We start from the raw sequence: 24,652 nt of genomic DNA, 5'->3' as shown, positions 1-24,652 counted from the left end.
AACAAAATCAAGCGGTCGTCGATACAGTAGGCCTTGGTATCTGCTGAGGCTTGGTTCCAGCATCTTCAATGGCTACCAAAATTCATGGATGCTTAAGTTCCATAAAATACAAAGGCATAGTGAAATGTTATCCCTTATATAAAATAGCAAAAACAAAGTTTGCTTTTGGAATTTATATTGTTTTTGAATATTTTCAGGCTGTGAAAGCTTGAATCCATGGATAAAAAATCAGTGGATATAGAGGGCTGACTATGAAGGAGGTGATTTCCTGCTGTGAGAACAAGTGTCCATGCAGTTGTTCTGAACATATATAGGCTTGGCCTTCCAGAACTATGTTTTGTGCTTCTAGGTCAGTTCTCAGTGTGCTAATTATATACATAACATGTGTACAAAATTAAAGTTTCTGCCTTTACTTATCAAGACTTGATCATATTATCTCCGAGAGCTTGGAGCCAAGAAACATCACCAACAAAATGCATCTGAAAGAGTAGCTTCTTACACTTATTAGGTTACGTTTCAAAAGATACATCCATATATTGTGAAGCAAATGAATCTAATACCACCAGGGAATATTCTGCAGAAAAATATATTCCCATACGTGATGGTTCATCACTACAAGAGGTGAAATAAAAATAAGATGGTCAATGAAAGCCAGAGCTCCAAGTAAAAAGAATGTTATGCTGTGTGTGTGTGGTTCTTTTTTTAATAAACAGGGACATGGTAGATGCCTAGTTGTGATACCGACAGATACTATATAATTGAATGCAGATATAGCGGCTACAATCAAATGTCCTGGAGCCTACTGAGCTAATAAAATTTTGTAATGGTTTCCTACAAATCTGTTTGGCAGTAGCTGTTTGCAAAAATATATATCAGAACCATTTCTTTTATGCATTATTCATTTATGTTTTGTTCTCTGAGCCAAGGCATGCAAGTTGGCAGGACCACCCCAAACAGTTCCAAAGATCTCTTTTTCTGTCCTCAAGGCACCTTCTAACTGTAGCTCCCTTCCTGCTGAAATGATTTTCTTCATAGCCTGAATTACTTCAGCCGGGCCCTTGGTGTACGGATGGAGCCAGATGCGTGCTTCTTGTAAAGATCCAGGTTCCTCTGATGAGGGCAGTACAGCTTCTACCAGGCCAAGACGAAGGGCCCTCTCTGGATCCACTTTCTCGGCCCCACTTAGCAACTGGAGGGCAAGGCTGCTGCCAAGGATTCTTACAAGCCTGGCAGCTCCCCCCCAGCCTGGCACTAAGCCCATTTGCTTGTGGACAAATCTCACTTTACTCTCCAAGGTCATTAACCTGTCAGTGAGAAATAAGTATTCTGTTGTTAATTTATACTAAAGCTTAGCAGTCAGGCCTTCTCAGTCCTCTGCTTCATTTCTATGCAAAGCACAATTCTGGACAGCAAGACTTGCAGACTAAGCATTTTACTAATGTCAGGTGAGCTAAACAGGCACTCAGGAAGTGATTTTCAGTTGTGTTATCCAGAACAAACAAATAGATAGTCTTTTAAAAATCCCAAATGCCTTAATAAAAAAATATTCAAATATTCATCTTTAGATATAACGGTACTGCAGTTCAGACATGTGACCATCTCAGTGGGAGGGAATCTTCAACAGCATCAGCTTAGTTTTTTCCAGATAAAGCTACACACACACACACACACACTTGATGCAAACACAGATTTCAGCATATGAACACACCTAGCTATAACTCCATTAAACAAAAGGAGAGCATTCCACCTGGATGCAAAGGGAGAGTCTACAATTCTCTGGTAGTCACTTGGTCAGGCCTAATCAAGCCAAAAAACCAGTTATTAGCACCCTGTTCCTCTTCTTCAGAACAGCCTCATTCATGTGTTTTTCAGGAGTTGGTTTAGCAGTTGTTATATATCATGGAGAATAGGCTAATGGTCATGATGGTTGCCAATTACTGTGGTCCTATGCTAACACCAAAGCTGTTAAGAAATGATATTATAGCCTTTATCCTAGAGATAGTCCACAACTAAAGTAGACTTCCCGAATCAGTGGGATTTAGGTAAGGGTTAATGAACCAGTCAGTAAATGGAGGTACTTTAACTCAGTACACCTCAAACTGTCTGATGTGGGATTAATAATTTCTTTTTACTAAAGTGTCAGGGGCAAGCTCCATATTTGTGGCCATTAACTACAATTGTTTTTCCCCCCTTTCCTGCAACTCATCAAAGAATGGCAGCCAATGACACCAGTTCTACCACTATGAGCAGAGCTGCTGTAGTTAAGACTAGCTAATAGGATTAATGCCTGATGATGCCATCCAACAACAACCTATTTTCAGCCTAGCAGCTCCCCCTACCAAAAGGATAGGCACTACAGATCGGGGCTGGAAAGGGCAGCTGAAATCCTGCTGGTTAGCCCCACTTACAGTAGACCCATTCAATTAATTGCTGACGTGAGCCAACACATAGGTTAATCCTATTGATTCAATGGGGCTTCTTTAGACGGGACTAGGAACCGAATTCAGGCCAACAATTGCAGTGCTTTCCTAGTGGGCAGCGGGGAGGGGGGGAAGCTTTGAGAAAAGGGAGCTGGAGAGACCCCTCGGGGTACTGCCACAATTGCTTCTCTCAATGTGACCAGAACAGTGCTGCAGATGTCAGTTTCCAGAGTCCCAATCTGCAACCCTCCAGAAACCTCAGTAGGTAGGTTTTGGTGGTCATGTACAGGCAATTCAGGCATTAGCAACTGTAAACATGAATCTCAGTCATGTAACTACTGAACAGGATGCTAACCATTTCTTCTTTTGTTTCTCTGATTACCTTTATCTCTTACAACCATTAGATTAAGGCAGAGAACATCAATTTCAATGTGTCTGCTCCAAGCATGACTACATCAATATTCTGCCTACTGCCCAGCATTTCAAGAGCTTTCTGTAACAAAGACTACACTGTTTCTGTGATGAGCAGAGGCAGAATTTAAAGACTTATTTGTAGAGGGAGGGAGTTCTAAAGATACTTTGCAACTGATAATGGAGAAGTTTTAATAGTAGGAGAAATATTTGGAGCACTGAAGAAAAAATCCAGAGGAGTTTATAAAATAAAAATACAGTGCAGGAAAATAAGTAAAGTAAAATACATGGTGTAACACAAAGAACTGAAGGTTATTTTATTTTATTTTTGGCCCAAGTAAACTTGAAAGCAGACCAGACAGTGATTAAGGCACTGGAAAGAAAGGCAATTTTTCATGTGCTTTGTGTGAAAAGAGAAAGTCAAAGACAGTCTTGTAATTTAGACAAGATCAGGAGAATGATGGCATTTTAGAGAACAAACCAGAAAGCCTGCAGTATTTGGACAAGAAACAATGACAGAACATGGATTGGCCAACAGCAGAGTTGTATAGGAATTTTGCTTAATATTCCAGCAAAATGGCAGGGAATGGTGAATTGCCAGTACAAGGAGGACCTTGCCTTTTCTTGCATTTCACAAGAATACTCTTAATTTTTTACTGTGTTTAAGAAAGTGGGAAGTAAGAGTTCTCTGCACATTCCTATATTTAATGCAGTACTGCAGGACAAGAGTATCAAAGTTGGTAATTATATCTCTCTTTTTTGGGCAAAGGCCAATGACTTGAATAGGCATGCCACAGTAAGTGGTTTGACAGAAGCTACTGGGTCTGCATGGTTCACATCTCTTCCCAACATCTCAATGTACGTTATCTTGTATTGTGTTTAGTAATAAAACCTTGCCAAAAAGAGTGTGTGCTTCATGGAGGATAGAGAAAAAGCAGCATGGAGGAGGAAAGAAATGCAGGGTTATGAACAAGTGACAAAGACAGATGGAATGCAAAGAGAGAAGTGGTGGTAGACAAGTATTTTTATGGGAAATTGTGGAGGGGTGGCTATGAAGGATGCAGAAAGTATATGGTTGAGGCTGGGATCGTTGTGGAAACAAGGGACAACATGGAAATTAGCAGATTCTGTCATGGGTGTGGCGTGGTGGGTACAGTAAGTCTCCCAAAATAACATTCTTGGTGCAGGTCTCTTGCTTATTTATTGACCAGACACAATTCCACAAAACAAAAAAAGTCGGGACATCTTAAAACAACAAAACCTAAATCAGTGAGCTACAGCTCCTACAAAATATTATCAATAAATTATTAGAGACTTCTGAGGCATTAAAAATGTGTGCAACAGTTAAACCTTTTGGCGTTGCCAAAGCCTCCAGTAATGAACTTGGCTAGTCTTTCTCAGGCAGGATGTTCTCGCACGGATGTCCTGCTGAACAGGCAAGACACCAGGCAGGGACTCTCCTTTAGGTTGTATTTATAATATCTTGGAAAAACGAAGATTTTTTTAAAAAAATAAACCTCAGGCTGTATCACCCGCCTTCCACAAACTGATTTTTCAGCACTGAAGTACAGTATCTGCTGGTTTTAGATATACAGTGATTTTTCTGGATTACTGCTCTTGATTGATGGATACTTATTTAACAAACAGAAAAATTCTGGCTATCAAACAAAAATTCAAAGCATAATTGCTGGCTGCTGATGGTCTACTGGAGAATCTGCAGTTTCCCTTGCATTGTTTGCAGCATTTTAGAACTTGACCTGCATGCAGCTATGGTACACATAAGTTGCATTCAGACATGCCCTTCCAGAAACAGAAACATCCTCTCTGCAGCCTTCTGCACCATTTCCCACATGATTCCCTGACTTTACAAAGCAGCTTTTAAGTGTAGCAATAATAAAAACTGCCTCCCTCACCTTTGTCCAGCAGGAGAGTCTCATGGGTGCAGTTCAGTCCACAGGTTGCACAGGAGGGTTGGTTATACAAAGAAGATCATTCCTACCTTGATACTGACTATTTAAAGATGTGTAAAATTATCTGACTAAAAGATGTGATTTCGAAGGTTAGTTATTTTAGAACTGAAGGTGGGGCATGGGGTCAGCATATTTTAAAGCTTGGTAAAAATGTGCTTAAAATGCATATATTCCAAATGACACACTCATCTCTATTGAGCAACACTGATCTTTATTGATTCAAGGTAAGGCAAAGGAACTGACCACTGGCAGTCTAAAAAGAAGAAAAACAAAACGCCACCCATCAATCTACATACATTGGTATAACCACTCTGTTTTGTAGCCTGTGGCTTCTGAGGCATCAGTGGCTCACACAACCACACTGTGCCAAGTTCACAGCAGTACTGTATTTTGTCAGCTTGCATTTCTCAGGAACTCATGAATATGCAAATACTCTCTATGAAATTTAGGCCCAGAAAGGACCGCTGTGAACGGAGGCAACTTTATTTCAAATAAAAACCATCTTGTTTATCTAAATTCTGCTCTGGACTGAAGAAGAAATAAAAAGATAATTATCACTACAAGACAAAACCTGTGTGCTCTTTGTTGTTATAAGGTTAAGATTAAAATGGTCTGGAATGTTAATGTTTTGAAAGATTGCATGTTTGTCTCTCATAAGAGAACTAAGAAATAGAAGAATCTATCACAGTGATGTTGCTTTATTAATGGGCAAGCAGAGAGAATGTGGGTGAGTGGAGAGAGAAGGGAGGACAGTGTTATGAAACCATATGCTTATGTTGTATGTCTTAAAATCCACCCACTCGCTTTAGCAATCTCTCATCCTCTTCCTTTTTCTTTCATACACAGCTGAGTGTATTCTGTACACCTACAGTTGTGTATTTCAGATACAGAAATAAGAATTAGTTTCTAGTTCTATGTAGCAATACAGGTTGTCCACATTTTCAAACCCAATGAAGTCTTTGTCCAGGAAAGCAGCCAAATGGTTGATAAAGCCAGCCTAGTTCCCAAACAAACAAATTCTCGGCTAGCAGAGTCAATGCAAACAATACAGTCTTTGCGTTTAAAGGCAGTATCAGAAGAGGGATTACCAAAAGAGTTGTCAAATGGTCCAAGATTCAAGTTATCAGATAGGCAGGTTGATAAAACAGTCCAAGGTCAAGGGTTCCAGATAATCAAGATAGGTCAGTAGTCTTGAAGCAAGGGTTTGTTCCAAAAAGCCATGGAAGCCAGAGGCACAGTCTTTCCTGCAAGCAAACCTGATCTCTATTTTTAATAAAATTACCAGCTTGTTAGATGAAGGGAATACTGTGGATGTAATATATCTTAATAAGGCCTTTGACAAAGTTCCCCATGACATTCTTGCAAGCAAGCTTGTAGAATGTGGGCTAGACAAGGTAACTGTTACAATGATTAGTAGCTGGTTGACTGGCTGAACCCAAAGGGTGCTCAACAATGGCTCTTTTCATCCTGGAGAGAAGGGACCAGTGGGGTCCCACAGGGTTCTGTCCTGGGCCCAGTGCTATTCAACATCTTTATCAATGACCTGGATGACAAAATTGGGGGCATACTTATCAAATTTGCAGATGACATCAAATTAGGGGGAGTAGCAAATACACCAGAGGACAGGATCAAGATTCAAATTGACCTGAACAGATTAGAAAACTGGGCCAAAGCTAACAAAATGAAATTCAACATGGAGAAATGTAAGGTACTGCTCTTAGGGCGAAAAAATGAAATGCACAGATATAGGATGAGGGACACCTAGCTGAATGAAACTATGTGTGAAAGGGATCTAGGAGTCCAAGTAGACCACAAGTTGAACATGAGTCAACAGTGCGATGTGGCAGCTGACAAGGCCAACGTGATTGTAGGCTGCATCAATAGAAGTATAGTGTCTAGATCAAGGGAAGTAATAGTCCCATTCTATTCTGCTCTGGTCAGGCCTCACCTGGAATATTGTGTCCAGTTCTGGGCACCACAATTCAAAAAGGACATTGAGAAACTGGAGCGTGTGCAAAGGAGGGCGACTAAAATGGTGAAGGGTCTGGAAACCATGCCCTATGAGGAATGACTTAGGGAGCTGGGGATGTTTAGCCTGGAGAAGAGAAGGTTAAGAGGTGACATGATAGCCCTGTTTAAATATTTTAAGGGATGTCATGCTGAGAAGGGAGCAAGCTTGTTTTCTGCTGCTCCAGAGACTAGAACACAGAACAATGGATGCTAACTGCAGGAAAAGAGATTCCACCTCAACATTAGGAGGAACTTCCTGACAGTAAGGGCTGTTCAACAGTGGAACAAACTCCCTCGGAGTATGGTGGAGTCTCCTTCCTTAGAGGTCTTCAAACAGAGGCTGGATGGCCATCTGTCGGGGATGCTTTGATTTAGATTTCGTGCATGGCAGGGGGTTGGACTGGATGGCCCTAGCAGTCTCTATGATTCTAACCAGACACACATGCTCCATCTGCCTAAATAGGCAGACAGCAGGCATTCAGGTGTGTGTGATTGCCAACTTGTTTCTGATAAAGCCTCTGTGACCTGCGAAGGCCTTCTTTTTCAGCTCAACGCTCCCTGAAGGTAGGCACAGTCCCTTGATCCTCCTCTATGTCCACAGGCAGACTTGGCTGCTGAACCTCTGGAGAGACCACAGACTGCTACAGCAGAACTAGGGCCAGCCTCAGACTCCCCAACTGCAGACTCAGGTCCCAGAGGCTCTGGCTCATCCTCTGAGTCCTCCAAGTCATCCTCAAAGCTGGGCATGACAGTCTTGGATATGACATATCCTAGACAACTCAATATCACATCAGCTGTCCACAAACTCTTCACTTTTTGGTGAAGTCTCAGCAGAAAGGGCACATGTGGAATTCTATCTAAAGACCTAGGCCATGGCTCTTCTTTTGACAGAAACCCCCTCCAATTCAAAGGCACCTTCTTTGCTGAATGCTTTGTTAAACTCAAGCTCCTTTAAAAGATGTCCCAGGTCTTGCTGCACTTCGCCTCCATTACATGGAATTTATATTGGCTACCTTTCACTGCTGGAGAACTCACTCCAGTTGTTGTTCTAGCCAGGCTTGCTGAACAATGTTCAGAGCCCTTGTTGAGCAAGCTGAGATAGAACTGTACTTGAACTCAAAGGGTGTTCAACAATGGCTCCTCTTCATCCTGGAGCGGACACATGGCTATGTCCAGGGCCCAGTGCTATTTAACATCTTTATCAATGACTTGGATGAAATAATAGAAGGCATGCTTATCAAATGTGTAGATAACACCAAATTGGGACGAGTAGCTAATACCCCAGAGGACAGGATCAAAATTCAAAATGACCTTAATAGATTAGAAAGCTGGGCCAAAATTAACAAAATAAATTTCAACAGTGGGAAATGTAAGGTACTGCACATAGGTAGAAAAAAATGAAATGCATAGATACAAGATGGGGTACACCAGGCTTAACAAGACTACATGTGAAAGGGATCTAGCAGTCTTAGTAGACCACAAGTTGAACATGAGTCAACAGTGTGTTTGGGCAGCTAAGAAGGCCTATGTGATTTTGGCTGCATCCATAGAAGTATAATGTCTAGATCAAGGGAAGTAATAGTGCCACTCTATTCTGCTTTGGTCAGCCCTCATTTGGAATACTGTGTCCAGTTCTGGGCACCACAATTCAAAAAGGATATTGACAAGTTGGAGTGTGTCCAGAGGAGGGTCACCAAAATGGTGGAGGGTCTGGAAACCATGGAGTTTATCAGACAAGGGAAATTGGATTGGAAGTATAATCCAATGGCAAATCTGAACTCAATCATGGGGCTCAACGTTATTGCGTGATAGACTACCAAACACAATTTCAGGCAATGGCAAGCTATTTTCAAGCAATGGGAAGTCAGTTTGAATGCAATTTGAATTCACATAAATTCACTGAACTAGCGAATTCATGTGAATGCGTTCTGCCCCCACTTTCTGTTCATTTGAAATTAAGAGAAATTCCTCCTGTGTGATAAACTCCCATGTCTTATGAGGAAAGACTTAGGGAGCTGGGTATGTTTAGCCTGGAGATGGTTAAGAGATGATATGATAACTCTGTTTAAGTATTTGAAGGGGTGTCACAATGAGGATGGAGCAAGCTTGTTTTCTGCTGCTCCAGAGACTAGAAGACAATGTATGCAAGCAACAGGAAAAGAGATTCCACCTCAACATTAGGAGGAACTTCCTGACAGTAAGGGCTGTTCAGAGTGTGGTGGAATCTCTTTCTTTGGAGGTCTTTAAACAGAGGCTGGATGGCCATCTGTTGGGGTGCTTTGATTGAGAGTTCCTGCATGGCAGGGGGATGGACTGGATGGCCCTTGTGGTCTCTTCCAACTCTATGGTTATGGGTATGGTCTTAGGAGCCCTGGTGGCACAGGGATTAAATGCCTGTGCTGCAGTTACTCACTCACAAACTGCAAGGTTGTGAGTTCAACACAAGCCAAGGGCTCAAGCTCTACTCAAGTTTGCATTCTTCCAAGGTTGTTAAAATGACTACCCAGCTTGTTAGGTGCAATTGGCTTACACATTGTAAACCACTTAGGAAGTGCTTAAGTGCACTGATAAGCGGTATAAAAAGTAATTGCTGTTGCTATTATACCACTGTTATGTTGAGAAGCACTACCACGGTTGGCATGGATACATATGGAGTTGCATGTACACATAAATATATTGGAATCAGCTTCCTAAAGGGGTTATGGTCTTGGGCAATCATGTTAGTAAAACTCCAGCTCTCAGTTAGTTCTCAATGAGTTAGACTAAATAGCCTAAAAATCCCCCTCTTTAAATTTCCAGGATTCTATGAAAGAATGAAGTCAGCTCTGTTAATGCTAACTCTGTTTCAAGCTTTGTGGTCTGAGTCTGCCCCCATAACATGCTCTCTTTATTTTTAAATTACCAGAATATTGAGGAGGAGACACTGAAGCTATCGTTATGTGTTAACACCTGTGTCAAAATAATACTTCTTTATATAGCATTTGCCAGGGACCACAACAGATCCTCATAGGCATCTGGTTAGCCACTCTGTGAGCAAAATGTTAGGTCTGCCTTTGGTTTTATCCAACACAGCTTAACTTATACAGTATTCTTAAAGAGGCAATTATTCTACTAAAAAACACACCCACACACACATTTTTCATACATATTCTACAGTCCTATTCTTGCCACTGCAGTGTTACTGCTAGTAGTGCTGGGTGGGGTTTTATCCCAATTGAAGCTGAAGCCAAATCTTCAGCTAGAAGAATTAAATATGGGATATCAAACCAAAGTTTCCCACCCTCAGGCATGCTTCTAATGATACTATGTTCTGTGACTGTAATTATACAGTAATAACCAAACTGTGTAACTAACATACACTATTTTACAATGTTTCTTATGAAACTGAAGAACCGTTTCTGCACTAGGCTATTCTGATTTCATCTTGTTCAGTGCCAAATAGCCAAATTGGGGCTCTATGCCAAAATTATATTATGTCTGCAGCTATCTAATTACACAGATTTTAAAAAGCAAAGACCTGACATTTACATCTTTGTATTCTGAGCTTTGGTTGCTGGAAGTATCCAAGCAGGCACTGCTCACATAAAAGAGGGTGTGCAGATAGGGGAATAGTATCCTAAGAGAATTATCAACATAAAGAAAAAACATCTCGGGCAGGTTCCAGATGGTGTCGCTTGGCGACTGTTGTTCAGCCAAAAGGGAGCTCAAATCGGGCGTCCCTCAGGGCATGATACTGTCGCCAATGCTATTCAACATTTCCATGAAGCTGGTGGGTGAGGTCATCCGGAGACATGGGGCGGGGTATTATCAGTACGCTGATGACACCGAAATTTGTTTCTCCATGTCTCGGACTGCTTCAGTAACCAAGGATGGCATCTCCCCTCTGAATGACTGCCTGAAATCAGTAATGGATTGGATGAGGGAAAATAGACTTAAATTGAATCCAAATAAAACAGAGGTACTTGCTATAGACAATCCCAATCCGGGTATGGTGATAAGCTCTCCAGTTCTGGACGGGGTCACATTTCCCCTAAAGGACTGTGTCTGTAGTTAGGGGGTGCTCCTGGACTTGTCACATCAGCTGTCATCCCAGCTAACCTCTTGTCTCAATTTCTACAATGCGCTCTACATGGGGCAACTCTCATGCCATGTTCAGAAGCTGCAATTGGTCCAAAATATGGCAGCCAGATTGGTGACAGGGAGTTCCAAATTTGATTCTATTACACCTATCTTAAAATCCCTACACTGGCTTCCCATTAGCTTCCGGGCACAGTATAAGGTGTTGGTCATTACCTAGAAAGCCCTGGGGGAACGCCTCCTCCCATACAATCCTTCCCGGACTCTCAGGTCCTCTGGGAAGAACCTACTGCAGTTAGAGAGAACTAGACTGAAGACGACTTCCCAGAGGATGTTCTCTGTTGCCGTTCCAAAAATTTGGATGAGATCCGCCATCTAACATCTTAAAACGGATCTCTTCCGGCAGGCCTTCCCAAACTGATCTCCTCAGAATTTTCACTCTCCATTTGTTTAGCTGTACCCACTGGACTTTGATCTCAATTTATTTTATTAACCACTTCATTGGGAATTGTTTTTAATGGTATTTTTGGGTTGGAGGGAATCTGGGGGAACTAGGATCTAATATGTCCTGTTCTGCTTTTATCTATTGATATTTATGTTTGATTTTATTGTTCTTGTTTGCTGTTACCCACCACAATCCAATACAGGGAGACGCGGGATACAAATAATAATAATAATAATAATAATAATTATTATTATTATTATTATTATTATTATTACTGAAATGGACAGAAAAGGCTTGTATAAACATTTCATTTATATTATCAAAATACCAGCAAACAAAAAGACAATGAGATTGGTAACAAGCCTGAATATCAGCAGAGGTGATACATTATGATACTTTGTTACTGTATGCCTTCAAGTCATTTCCAACTTATGGCGAACCTATCATGGGGTTTTCTTGTCAAGGTTTGTTCAGATGCTGAGAGCATGTGACTTGCCCAAGGTCACCCAGGGGGTTTCATACCCAAGCTGAGAACTGATCTCTCATCTCCAGTCATCCAACACTCAAACTACCATGCTATGCCGGCTCTCTAAACATATATCCATGTGATATTGCAGGCAGCAATATAACACATTCAGTCTTTGGAATACCATGCAATATCAACAAAGTTGAAGGTCCATTTGGAAGACGATTGCCCATGTAGTTTGCCTCTAAAGTCAGCCAATCATATCGTCCTATGCACTCTACAGCCTAAATCCAATTGTTCCAACTAGAGCAGACCCATTAAATAAATGAAACATACATAAGTACTGACTTTCCAAGTTCTGATTCATTCAGTATGGGTTACTGATTCTGAGTTGGGGCAAAAGTTTGCACTGTCATTATCATCACCTTCAAATTTATTTATTTAAATCAGGTGTTTTAACAATTTTCATGTACTAGCATCATATAGCAAAGTATTTCATGAGATATTCTCTGTGGCTCTACCATACCTGTAAAACTCTGAGAAAGCTTGAGTACCTTAAGGAAGATTTGTCAAAATTTCTGACTGACTTTTAGCAGCACAGATTAAAATGGCATGCTGGGTTTTGAGTTCTGTTCTTTTTTTTCCTTTTTTTAAAAATACTACATTTGAGACTCCTTTTGCAGGGCTGTTTTGGGCAGATATTACCTGCTGAAGCATGTAAGGTAAGTAGCTCTGAATGTCCGAGAAAGTAGCTTTTGCACTCTCATGTTACTGACACAAAAGGAGATTCACAGACCAAGCCTGATGCTGATGCTAATATTCAACTACAGGAGAAGTGAAGAAATTATCAGCCTGAAAAGCAAATATCAATAAGAAAAGAATCCTGGGGATCAAATCCCAGACACAAGCCAAGGTCAGAATAGGTTAGGCGATCTATCTGCTTCGGAATAAATCCTATCTGGAGAGAAAAAAGGCTCAATCTGAAATTCACTTGCAAGGAACAAGGATTCCCCATGGTAATCAACAGATGACAGGTGTTCATAGGGAATAACCCCCATTTTTAACTATAAATTTGGGAAGGAGAGTAATGGAGCTAAGGGAAAGGAGGACTTTAGTTACTCAGTGTAACCGAACAATGAGGGAGGAACGGCTGATGAGAGAAAAATGTGGAGTGGTAGTACAAACACAGAATGACGTAAGAACCATGGGCTTCCATTTGTGGCAGAGAGGAAAGCCATTAAGTATGTAACAAAGTAAAGTAATAAGCCTGGTGATAGCTAGGAAAACAAGTTAGATTACTGGAGAGAATCGTTTTTTGTTTTGTTTGCTGTCAAATGACTACTTGTTCTAGACACTGTGTTCCACAAAAAAGGAAATATGAGTCTACTATTTTAATTACACATGTTCTGGTCTGAATGGATTCTAAGGTTAGTGCATGTCGCCCCACATATTGACGGTGAAGTACATAGGCCAGCATGCAGAATCTTACTGCTGTCTATAAACAGTAGGTGGCAGCAGGAGGTAGCTGGGGAAAGATTTAGAAGTGAGGACACTTGGCCAGTAACTGAGAGAAGCCAAGGCCTTTTAGGGGACACCCTGATCACCAAAACTAGGTATCACCCTGTGAGTTTGGCATAAATCTAATGACAGTTTCCAATCTGTGTACCTATGGGATGTCTGAAATATTATTGAAAGTCTACTGAGTAAGGGGGAACTGATCAGGTGCTCTGCTTGTTAAAAAGTCTGGCTTCTTATGCTCCCAATGCATAATATTGTCCACAATGACTCATCTCTCTCTCTCCCTCTCTCTCTCTCAAATGCAGATTTATAATTAAATGGATATAAAGCAAATTATCTTTTAAAAATTAGGAAGTCTGTTCTCATACTTTTGCAAAATGAGAGAAAGTAGCTCAAGGGGCACAGATTACAGATCAAGATCAGATCAATGCAGATTTCAAACACACAGAATTTCCTAGTTTCTTTAGTCATAATTTATTATTCATTTAGAACACAGGCCTGCAATTGAACTTTTTTTTCAATATTGTAGCTGTTTTTAATGTATTTTTGGATGCTGAATTTAAAAAAAAACTCATTAAAAATGTCATACCATACACAGTTCTTTCACAAATTTGATGTTTATCAATTCAGTTGCTACTCAGATTTGATTAAGTGTGGTGCTGATTCTTTTTAGTGCTTTTGAACAGATTATTTGTTTTTCATATCATCAAATTACAGTGTTTTGAAAATCTATTACAAGACTTTAACCTGTTTCTTATTCTTTGCAGGATCATTTCATTCAGTCACACATTGCAATGTAAAATGTCAAAGCAAGTTGTGAAAATAATGTGATGGAGCATATATGAGGCCATTTTGGATTTAGAACCCCAAATTCATATAAAACCATTATACTGTACATTGAAAGAATATTTTATGACCCTCAAATTTGCAGACCAAATATAACTATTTCAGTATAATTTATTTAAAAAACTAATTGCTTTTCTACAAAAAAAGGCTACCAATTACATATGATGAAAATGAAATAAAACAAAAGTCTAAAATATATTATAGCCAACAACTGACATTTAAAAGCAAGGGAGAAATACTAGAATGTACTCTAAAGAGACCCACTGCCATTCTTCCTCAGGGTGAAATCCCAAGTGAAAATAAGGCCTACACAGGCCTAAATTATTCAGCATTAATTTTAATTTTTACCTGAAGTCACATGCAGTGGTTAGTTCTGCTCCTCCTCCAAGAGCTTTTCCTTGAATCAACGCAACTGTAATTAAAGGCAGCCTATTCCAAGGAAGAAGTCAGGGGAAAAAACACATTTTAAAATTACAGAGGCAGTAAAAAGTGTTAAATAATATGCAAATCAGGATCAATATTAGCTTTGGGAAAATAAATACTACACTATTCAGTGCACATACATTGTGGAGAAGCTTTTTAAAATGCTGGGTTGAGGGGGAGGGATGTGAGGAGGAAATTTAATCCTGGCACCCAAGAGACTGAAATATTTTTCAGCCTTATGTAGGTCTGGCACTTGCCCTCTTGTTTTTAATACTTCCCCCTTAAACTGAGAATTATTCAGCCTAGTTATGTCCAAAGATATAATTGTAACACAGAAAACATTTTTGAAGAGGAAGATGATAAGGTCAGAGTTCACTACAACCATGGAGAAATTGCCTCCTTTCACCCAATCACAAAGTTCCATTTTCATAGATTGTGAGAAAGTCCCATTATTATGGGGCTAGACAGACCGCCCTAAAAGGGCTGGAGGTGCCCCATTTTGCCGAGGGATGCCACGGCAGCCAAACCGTGCGGTGTCCCTCTGCACCAAAAAGAACCTGCTAAAAGCAGGTTGTTTTTGGCGCACGTAGCAGAGGCCATGAGTGTGCCATTGGTGCGTTGTGGCACATCAGTGATGTAAGCACGATGCTGTGACATGCTGACGCTGTGTCACGCTTGTGTCATCATGACGGCCCCTGTGTCGATGGGAGGCCACCATGATGGTACCGCTGCTGTGCGCTAGAGTTCAGGAGTGTGCAGTTGCTCTCTTCTCCCAAACCCTAATTTTGGTCCCAGATCACCGCAAAGCGGCAATCTTTTCCATGCCTATGTCAGTCTTCAGGGGCACCACAATCAGCATTTCTGATAGGCTGTAACCTCATAATCCCTGAGTTAAAAGTTATCTATAAAATTTCAATCAAAGCACAAAGAGAATATGTCTGGGTATATTTAACATCCCTAAAACCAAATGCTGTACTAATTTTACAGTCTCAAGCTATAACTTCCACACTTTTTGCCAATTTGGGTTCCCAAGGGTTCAAAATGACTGGAAGAAAAAGACAGAGCAGGAACTGCAAGATGTGTATAACAACCGAGATAAGCTTTGTTTTCCAGATTTCTCAAGGAGAAAAACAATTCCTTAAAAGAGCCCCAAGACCTTGTCTTTCTTAGCAAATTATACATCCAAAATATGTTCATTTATAAGAAAAAATGGAACACACAATAAACTACTGGGATACAAATAACCACCCACACCTTACTCTTACCAGGGACAGCTAACACTGCCCATGTGCTACATTTATATGATTTGTAAACTGGTTGTAGAATCAATACATAGACATGGGGATTGGTTTCAGCCCCCCCACCCCATGGATACCAAAATCTGTAGATGATAAAGTCCCCTTAAATACAATGGTCTAGACTCTAGTGAAATGGTGTCCCTTATATAAAATGGCAAAAATCAAGGTTTGCTTTTTGAAAGGCATATATTTTTGAATATTTTCAAGCTGTGGATGCTTGAATCCATAGAGTTGGAGGGATATATATTTTAAGAATGACAGCTGTATATTTTTTCGTGGAAAAATCATAGACTTTCCCCAGTATTAAAATATGTACAGATTCCTCACAACATCCATGTTGGCAAGCTGATCAGCTAGAGACAATACTGTACTGAAATGGAGTCATGGCTGGCTGATAAGTTGTATCAAAAGTATTATCACGAACCTGCTAAGTTGACAAATGGGTTGTTGAGAGCATGGTTTTGTTCAACATCTTTATAAATGATTTCCACAAAGGACCATATATTCCTTGGATCTACAGATGATACCCAACTGGGTAGTTAAAAGACAAACACAATTCAAGACTATCTTGTCAGGATGAATAACAGGGCCTAATAATGATGATTTCAAGGAACGTAGAGTTCTACATTTAGATTAGTAAAAATCTAATGTAAAAATACAGGATGGGCAATGCCTGGCCTGACAGCAGTATGTGGGAAAGGAAACTAAAGGTTTCAGCAAACAACAAATGTAATATAAACCAGCAGTGCAATATGACAGCTAAAAAGGATAATGTAACTACAGAGTCTAGATCATAAGCAGTAAAAGGCTAGAGTTATACATCTGTACTGTTTGGTATTCAAACACCACGGACCTAGAGTTATACATCTGTAGCTGTTTGGTATTCTGCCCACTGGAAGTCCTGCCCCTTGGCACCAGGTGACATTTTGTGTGGGAAGTTTGGGCACTCAATCTCTAAAAGGTTCACCATCACTGCTCTAGGCTATACATTCCCCAGCAAGATTCTGGCCACCATTATTTTAGTACTTATATTTTTCTCGTTCTCGTTCTCCTGTGCCTTCAAGTTGTTTCTGACTCATGGCAATCCTAAAACCAAACCTATCAAGTTTTCTTGGCAAGATTTATACCGAGGAGGTTTGCCACTGCCTTCCTCTGAGGCTGAGAGTGTAAGTTGTCCAAGGTCATCTATTGGGTTTCCATGGCCAAGAAGCGATTCAAACCCCAATCTCCCGGAATCTTAATTCAACATTTACACTACTATACTGTGCTGGCTCTAGAAGTTTACACTTTAGTTCACACTAAATATTTCTAAAAGAAAATCTGTTTTATTTTCTCAATTGCAAAATCACAGCAAACGTCGCTTTCCTTAGATGTTTTCTAGTCACATCAGAACAGCTGTTAACTTTTCCCCATAGTTCTTTCAGTTCTGACACTGAAACCAATCAGGGCAGAACAATCCAGAAATATGATGAAAGGACTTCTGTTGCCCTAAATTTTAGGACTGCCCAGTTACAGGGAAAATTATTGAAAATTTCAATCATGACATGAAGAATGTGATACAGGAATTTTTACTTCTTCATGTGCATTATGCTGCTTTTAGATAATATTTACTCTGAAGATTTTCTTTCTTTAACTGTTTTTTTTAATAAAAAAGTAGCTACTTTTTAAAGCACCTTTTCCCAATTCATCTCACAGCCTGCCATTCTCTGTCTCAATCTTCTTGGGTGACCTTGGAGAGTGATTATGTTTGACCTAAGCCTTGCAAGTAATACGTCTACAGTCTGTTAGAGAAATGTCTCCAATAAATGGAACGGGATTGAATATCAGATGTATACAGAACATTTCTCTCATCTACAACTTCTCAGGTCAGGCATTGTATAAAAATAAAAGTCAACATCAAATTGAAAGTCTGAAATAACCCACAAAACATAAAGATATGAGAAACACGAATTTCTAATTATTCAGGAGATAGGATTCTCTTTCTTCCAGATTCATTACTATTTGCGTGGTGAGTGGAAAGAGATGTGGATTAAATAAGTTCCTTTCCTCAGTATATGTTCCTTCTTTATGCTTGAATAGGCTACAGTGATATTTCTTGCCAGCTCTGAAAAGATGACTATTTATTCTGTCTTTTAAAAAGGATTTTGTTGCTTTGCAAAAATCTGTGACTTGAGAACTCTAACTGCCAGATGTTTTTGTATGTATGAACAGATTATACAGTTTACAAAAAGCTTTAGGATGACAAATAGCACCAAATATTTGATGCCATTTTTGAAAATCATGGTGCTACATCCATTGGAGCAACTTCATATTTTAGAAAAGAAACACAAGCTCAAAACCAAAACATACCTCATGAGCCTGGTTAAGATATTCTGCATGAACATACACATGTTCATCCCATCCTGAAAAGAAGAAAAAAAACAGATTAAATTATCCTGAAATATGCTAATACCAAAAGGGAAGAATCCACCAGAAATGTTTGCTATCCAAGTCCAATGATTTAAATTAAACCTGCATGGAATACATTCCTTATACAACCTGCCCAAGTTATGTGCTCTTGACTCCATGTGAAAACTCCATGGTTACTCCTGCAGTACTGAGATTTGCAAGCACTTTTAAAATTATTATTTATTAACTGTTTGTTAAGTTCATTTATATAAACTCCATGCCAGTTCTCTGAAGGAAACAGAGGACACACATCCAACAATTAAAACTAGGAGGTGTGCAGAGAAGGAAAACCACAACCAGTGGATAAAGTAAGCAAGGTGTGGCCCCCTCCAGATGTTATTTGTCTGCCCCTCCTGTTTCATCATCATAGACTATGCTAGATATGGCTACTGAGAGTTGCCAGCTAGCAACATCTGGAAGACCATGACTGCCCTATCTCTACCGCAGATTATTCAAATAACTAATTTTTCCCCAAATAAAAACAAATTACAAAAGCTATAAGACTTACCTCGAAGTAAACCATCAAAAATCAATAGGGTTAACATATATAATAAACAAACATCAGAAGTGACAGAAGCATTCTGATGCCCTGCCTGCCACTGCCCTGGCCACAGAGGAGAAGAGGCAGGCACAGCTCCATCATGTCTTGGCCCAGAAGCAGATGAAAGGTCCTCCCTCCATCCCAACTGTGACTGTCTTGGCGGCGAGAGAATAAGGCTGCATCCACACAGCCAAAACAATCCAGTTTGACACCACTTTAACTGCCATGAACCAATGCTATGGAATTATGGGACATTTAGCCTTTCCTTCAGATTACTCTGGTGCTACAACAAACTACAATTCCCAGAATTCTATAGCATTGACTCAGTCAGGGCAGTTAAAGTGGTTTCAAACTATACACTAATTCTGTAGTGTGGATACAGCCTAAGAGACAAACACAGTTCCATCATGCCTAGAGCCAGAGATGCAGATGAAGAACTCTCCCTCTATCCCAACTGCTACTGCCCTGGCCTCAGAGAGTGAGAAGAACTATATCTGCTGGACTTGCACTGCCATCTCCTTTTCCTTTTCTGTCATGTCTTATTTAGATTGTAAACCTAATTTGACAGGTTTAACAAAGTAACAATTTGTTAGCCACTTAGAGAGCCTTTGTAGCTGAAGAGCAGAATATAAATATTCTAAATAAAAATAAATAAAAATAGATTTATGGGGAACCCAAAAGCTTTTATCAGGAAGTGCAAGGCCACAGGATGGTAGCCCTGGGATCTGTGCAAAACCTAAGGGCCAACACACTTCTTAAAACATGAGACAATTGCTGATCACACACATATATACATAAACATCCCAAGAGATAAGATAGACACGCTTCTCCGGTACAACATTTTACATATATTTAAAGTTCTACTCAGTTGCTTAAAAAAACAAAATACTAACTACAACATATTTTGTCCCTCTTTCCCCCCTGCAGATAAGGTAGATTCTGAATTATTCTTTATGATCTTAATGCTTGCCTAGACATTGTCATCTCCTCCTCCTCCTCCTCCTCAATTCTTGGATAGAATCCAAATCAACGACGGTCCAATACTCCAGTCAGAAACACCTGGTAAGACTGTGAAACTGAGGAGTAAGAGGAAGATTGGTTTTTACTGGCATTTTTTATTCTAGCAAAATGTACCCAGGGCAGGATTAAAAATTCATATGAAAAATAAATTAGAATGAATCAAAGATAAAGATAACATTCAGAGAACAAAGCTGTTTTCTCATACTTGCATTCTCACTATTCCATTTTTAAAAATCCTAAAGAGCAGACAAAGGCGGGGTACAGACCGCCGCTTTGCGGCGCTCTGCCGCCGCCGCCAGTAGGTCCGCGGGGGAGCCGGAGCCTTCACACGGCCCGACTCCCGCGCGGACCGAAAAAGAAGCTCCAAAATGGAGCTTCTTTTTCCGTCGCGTTTGCGACGTAGCGAGGCGCCAGGGGCGCGCTCACTACGTCACAAGCGGCGCGACGCGTACGGATGCTCAGCGTCCGATACGCAAACATGGCGCCGGCCATGTAGAAGGGCCGGCGCCATCTTGTACGGACGGAGTTCGTACTAGGCCCAGGGGCGTCTATAAGAGACGCCCCTTTTTTAAAATGGGACGTCCGGAGGACGTCCCAAATGGCGGTGCAGAAAGCACCAGAGAAACCAGAACAGAAAGCTGAACAGCCACTGAACACAAAGCTGTCTGTGTTTATTGAGAAGGGAAAAATAAAAATAAAAACAAGAATGATTCATGGTGGAAATGTTCAATACAAAGCCACATTAATGATCCAAGCACATCTCTGCTTCTTTACAGCCAATGTTAACTCTAGATTGGCAACCAGAAATGCAAGCTGTGAAGTGTGGACCCTTATACACATATTAATTAAATGTCATAGAAGCCATAAATTGAAGATACTGTACTTCGACATAAATTAAATGTCATTAACGTCTGTTAAATGCACCAGCAGATTAAACCAAAGAAGAGCCCTTCTGGATCAGACCATATGCTTATATAATACAACAACCTGTATTCCACAGCTGCAAACCAAATGCTTGTAAGAAGCACATAAGACAAGATAAGAGTGCAACAGGTCTTTCAGTCATATTTTTCAGAAGCTGGTATTCAGAGGCATATTTTTTCTGAAAGTGGAAGTAAAACAGATAACTTAACTGGTATCTATTCAAGCCTTGAGAGCAAGCATGGTGTAGTGCTTTGAGTGTTGGACTACTAATTCTGGAGACCAAGGTTCGAACCCTCACTCGACCATGGAAACCCATTGGCTGACCTTGGGCAAGTCACATTCTCTCAGCCTCAGGAAGGCAAAGGCAAATCCCCTCTCAACAAATCTTGCCAAGAAAGCCCCATGATAGGTTCATTTTTAGGATCTCCATAAATCGGAAATGACCTGAAGGCACACAACAACAACAATCCAAGCCTTACTCTCTATTCAAAGATCTAATAGAAGCCTATCTCTCCATATGAAGGTGGCTGTTACTAAAAGTGTGTTCTTAGTAGCTTGGATTTTGTTTTTGTTTTTCAGCAACTATGTGGCAATTAACATGGAAAAGCAAACAAACAAATCTGAACTAATAATAAGCTAAGCACATAAAATGATGCCTTGTAAATGAGTGGCTCTCCAGAATACACACACACACTAATCTCCTCCCTACATGAAGGTTCATTTTAAAAGATGAACAACAGACCACATGTCTTGCTTAGACAGAGCCATGTTTGCAGGTTGTAATACCAAACCAAATTTTAATTCACTAGCAGGGAAAGTATAGTTTTGAACTACAGTTTCTACTTCTCAGTTGCTCCTTCTAAGATCATTCAGGAAAATCCATTCTTATGAACAATGCACATCTTGCTTGTGATCTGTTTATGCATGTAAATGCAATGTAGGCTGGTAAAAACAATTCATCCACGAGTTCTGCATACACCTGATATCTCATTTCAACCAGGCTTTCAGCAACAATGAGTGCCGTGTTAATTGAGTAATACAGGGCCTGCCTGGGTTCCTGTCCTGGACACACACAAATTTCTTAGTGTACAAAGAGCAGGCAGTGTCCCACTGGGTAGATCCAAAACACCATATGTACATCTTCCTCTCCCAGAAATCTTTAAAATCTAGTTTGTTTTCTTGCCCATGGAACCCCAAGAGGCTAGGATTAAAGATGGCCATATACAGTATCTATGCCTCAATACCAACTTTCCTCAGCTACCTGTCTACACTCCAGATACACTTCAAATACAACTCTGCTCAGCAGGAGCAAAACAGCAGGCTGCAGAAAGAGAAGTGAACCTCAGTCCAAGGATCTCCCAATAGCTAGGAGAACACTACATTTTGAACAGAGGGTGTTTTCAAATACTAAAGACTTAATGAAATATATTTGGGATAGTCATGCTGGCTATACTGCAAAATTCAGAAATAGTCATACTGAGCATAAAACAAAACCCACAAAAAGATGATACCTTTTCTTCATTGTCTAGGTTGAATTTAAGTAGATTCTATGTGGTCATTATTTTTGTTTTCTTAATGTTCAGCATTGAGCCTGTCTTTGCATGTTCTTCTTTGACCTTCCTTAGTAATTGTTCCAAGTCTATGTTGTTTTCCGCTAATCCTCTTTTGCAGACCCTCCCACCTTGAGGCCTGCCATTAGCAACAGAAGAATACACATGCAAATCACTCCTGCCTTTCCAGGTCACACAATATATATACCCAAGTCCTTTCCAGACAAGCATTCTCTGAAGATGCCAGCCACAGATGCTGGCAAAATGTCAGGAAGTAACTCTTCTAGAACATGGCCACATGGCCACATAGAACATGGCCAAAAAACCCACTAAAAACTATGGATGCCGGCCATGAAAGCCTTCGACTTCACATATGATACCTTTATTGGCCTGCTGAAATGCACAAAACACACAATACCTTGGAGCATTCTGATCAATTTTTAATGCAAGATACAGAAAATCTTTAACTATTTCGATTTCCCCATTGTCGAGGTTGAATTTATGTAGATTCTAGGTGGTCATTATTTTTGTTTTCTTAATGTTCAGCTTTAAGCCTGTCTTTGCATGCTCTTCTTTGACCTTCCTTAGTAATTGTTCCAAGTCTATGATGTTTTCCACTAGTAGTATGGGGTCATCCACATATCTTATATTGTTCATGTTCCTTTCTCCTATTTTTACTCTTCCTTCTTTTACGTCTAAACATGGGTTGGATCTATATGAATAAACACTACAGAATGAAAAAGGAGCTTCTCTTTCAAGTACCACTTGCCCCTCACTCCTAGTTGAGTAGCAAACCATGATTTATCCTTATCTCCTGACTAAAAGAAGAACCGAGAAGGTAAACCAGAGCTCAATAGGTGAAGTGCACAAGCACAGCCCTCATTCATCACCAAGCCTTAGGTTTCAACAAACACTGTCCCAACACAATGCAAACTAAGGCAACCCCAACCTGAAAGATCTATTCGGTGCTCACTTTGTCTTCCATTCAAAGTCATTATGATCACTTCTTTGTTGTTGTTTTATATGTCTGAACAGAAGTATTTCATTTTAAACAGCAATTTCTTATATTTTCTTTACTATTTTTTTACTGCTTTCAGCACACTGGTAAAATTAATTTTAACTTTGGAATGCTTTTGCTGCAGGCTATGCCAAAAAGGCATCAGGTGAGCAGCATTCTGACATCTATTTTCATTCTGCTTCAATGTAACAGCCACAAACTTTCTTCTCTCTTGAAAAAGTTCTATACTAAGTTGTTTAAAGTTAGCTTGAAAACAAGCTGCTGAGACATCAATATGCCAACATGATGGATGTCAAATTCATGATGTGCCAGCATGCATCGTACAGAAGTGTGTATATGTGCCTTTAAGTCACTGTTGACTTATGTCAACCTCATGAATTTCAAAGGATTTTCATAGGCAAGGAATACTCAAGAGGTGATTTTGCCAGTTCATTCCTCTGAAATATAGGCCTGTTACAGACCGCCCAAAAGGGGCGGTCTCAGGCCGCTGCCAGTTGCAGCGTGGAGGAGCCGCAGCAGCCAAACCGCGTGACTCCTCCGCGCTGCAAAAAAGGAGCGTGAAAATCGCGCTCCTTCCGGCAACCCGGAAGAGACGTCGCAAGTGCCAAAGCGCTCACTCGCGACATCTCTTTTGGGTTGGGACGTGCGGACGTAGAGCGTCTGCTACGTCAAGATGGCGGCACCCATCTGTATAGGGCGCCGCTATCTTGACGTATCGGTTATGCGCGAGGGGCAAGGCAAGGGCAATAGGAAAAGTGGAAGACCACATTCCAGATGGAAAGACTCGATAAGAAAAGCCACGGCAATGAATGTGCAGGAGCTGAGCAAGATGGTTGAGGATATAGTGACTTGAAGGTCTCTCATACACAGGGTTGCCATGGGTTGAAGACAATTTGAAGGCAATTAACAACTGCAAGCTTATTTGATGATGGTTTCCCATCCAAGGACTAACCAGGGCTGACTCTGTTTAGCTTCCAAGTTCATATAAGACCTGGTACCTTTAGGGTATTTAGGCTCTATACAGAAGTATATGGACCAATAGATTCAGTATTAAACAGTTTCCTGTGTTTCCAGTTGAATCAAATGCTCTTGTCAGGGACTGGTGTTGTTATGTGTATCATGCCCTGAAGAAACACAAAAAGGCCACTAGCATTTTCCACTGGCAGTTTAAGCACATTTCTCTTGGAACATATAGGGAGACTAAAGGTAGCCTTCTTACCAAATTGGCCTAAGGTTTTGGGATTTTTAAATACAGAATTATACGTAC

The 24,652-nt window shown here is 40.4% G+C and overlaps 1 protein-coding gene across 3 annotated transcripts in view; it reads right to left on the bottom strand.

Annotated features, from left to right (window-relative positions):
• Window positions 1-885: 885 nt before the first annotated feature.
• Window positions 886-24,652, bottom strand: part of ECHDC1 (ethylmalonyl-CoA decarboxylase 1) — a 50,121-nt gene continuing 26,354 nt past the window's right edge. For all 3 annotated transcript variants that reach the window (XM_042453182.1, XM_042453184.1, XM_042453192.1), the window contains 3 exons: window positions 18,234-18,286; window positions 14,512-14,592; window positions 886-1,304 (listed from right to left, as the gene is read on the bottom strand). In XM_042453182.1, the coding sequence (XP_042309116.1) occupies window positions 899-1,304; window positions 14,512-14,592; window positions 18,234-18,286 (540 nt within the window). In that variant the 3' untranslated portion in view covers window positions 886-898. The remainder of the gene's footprint in view (window positions 1,305-14,511; window positions 14,593-18,233; window positions 18,287-24,652) is intronic.

This window comes from Sceloporus undulatus, chromosome 1, assembly GCF_019175285.1.
Source record: "Sceloporus undulatus isolate JIND9_A2432 ecotype Alabama chromosome 1, SceUnd_v1.1, whole genome shotgun sequence".
Lineage (NCBI taxonomy): Eukaryota > Metazoa > Chordata > Lepidosauria > Squamata > Phrynosomatidae > Sceloporus > Sceloporus undulatus.
The sequence above is the reverse complement of the archived record's forward strand: the minus strand, read 5'-3'. Positions and strand labels throughout refer to the sequence as shown.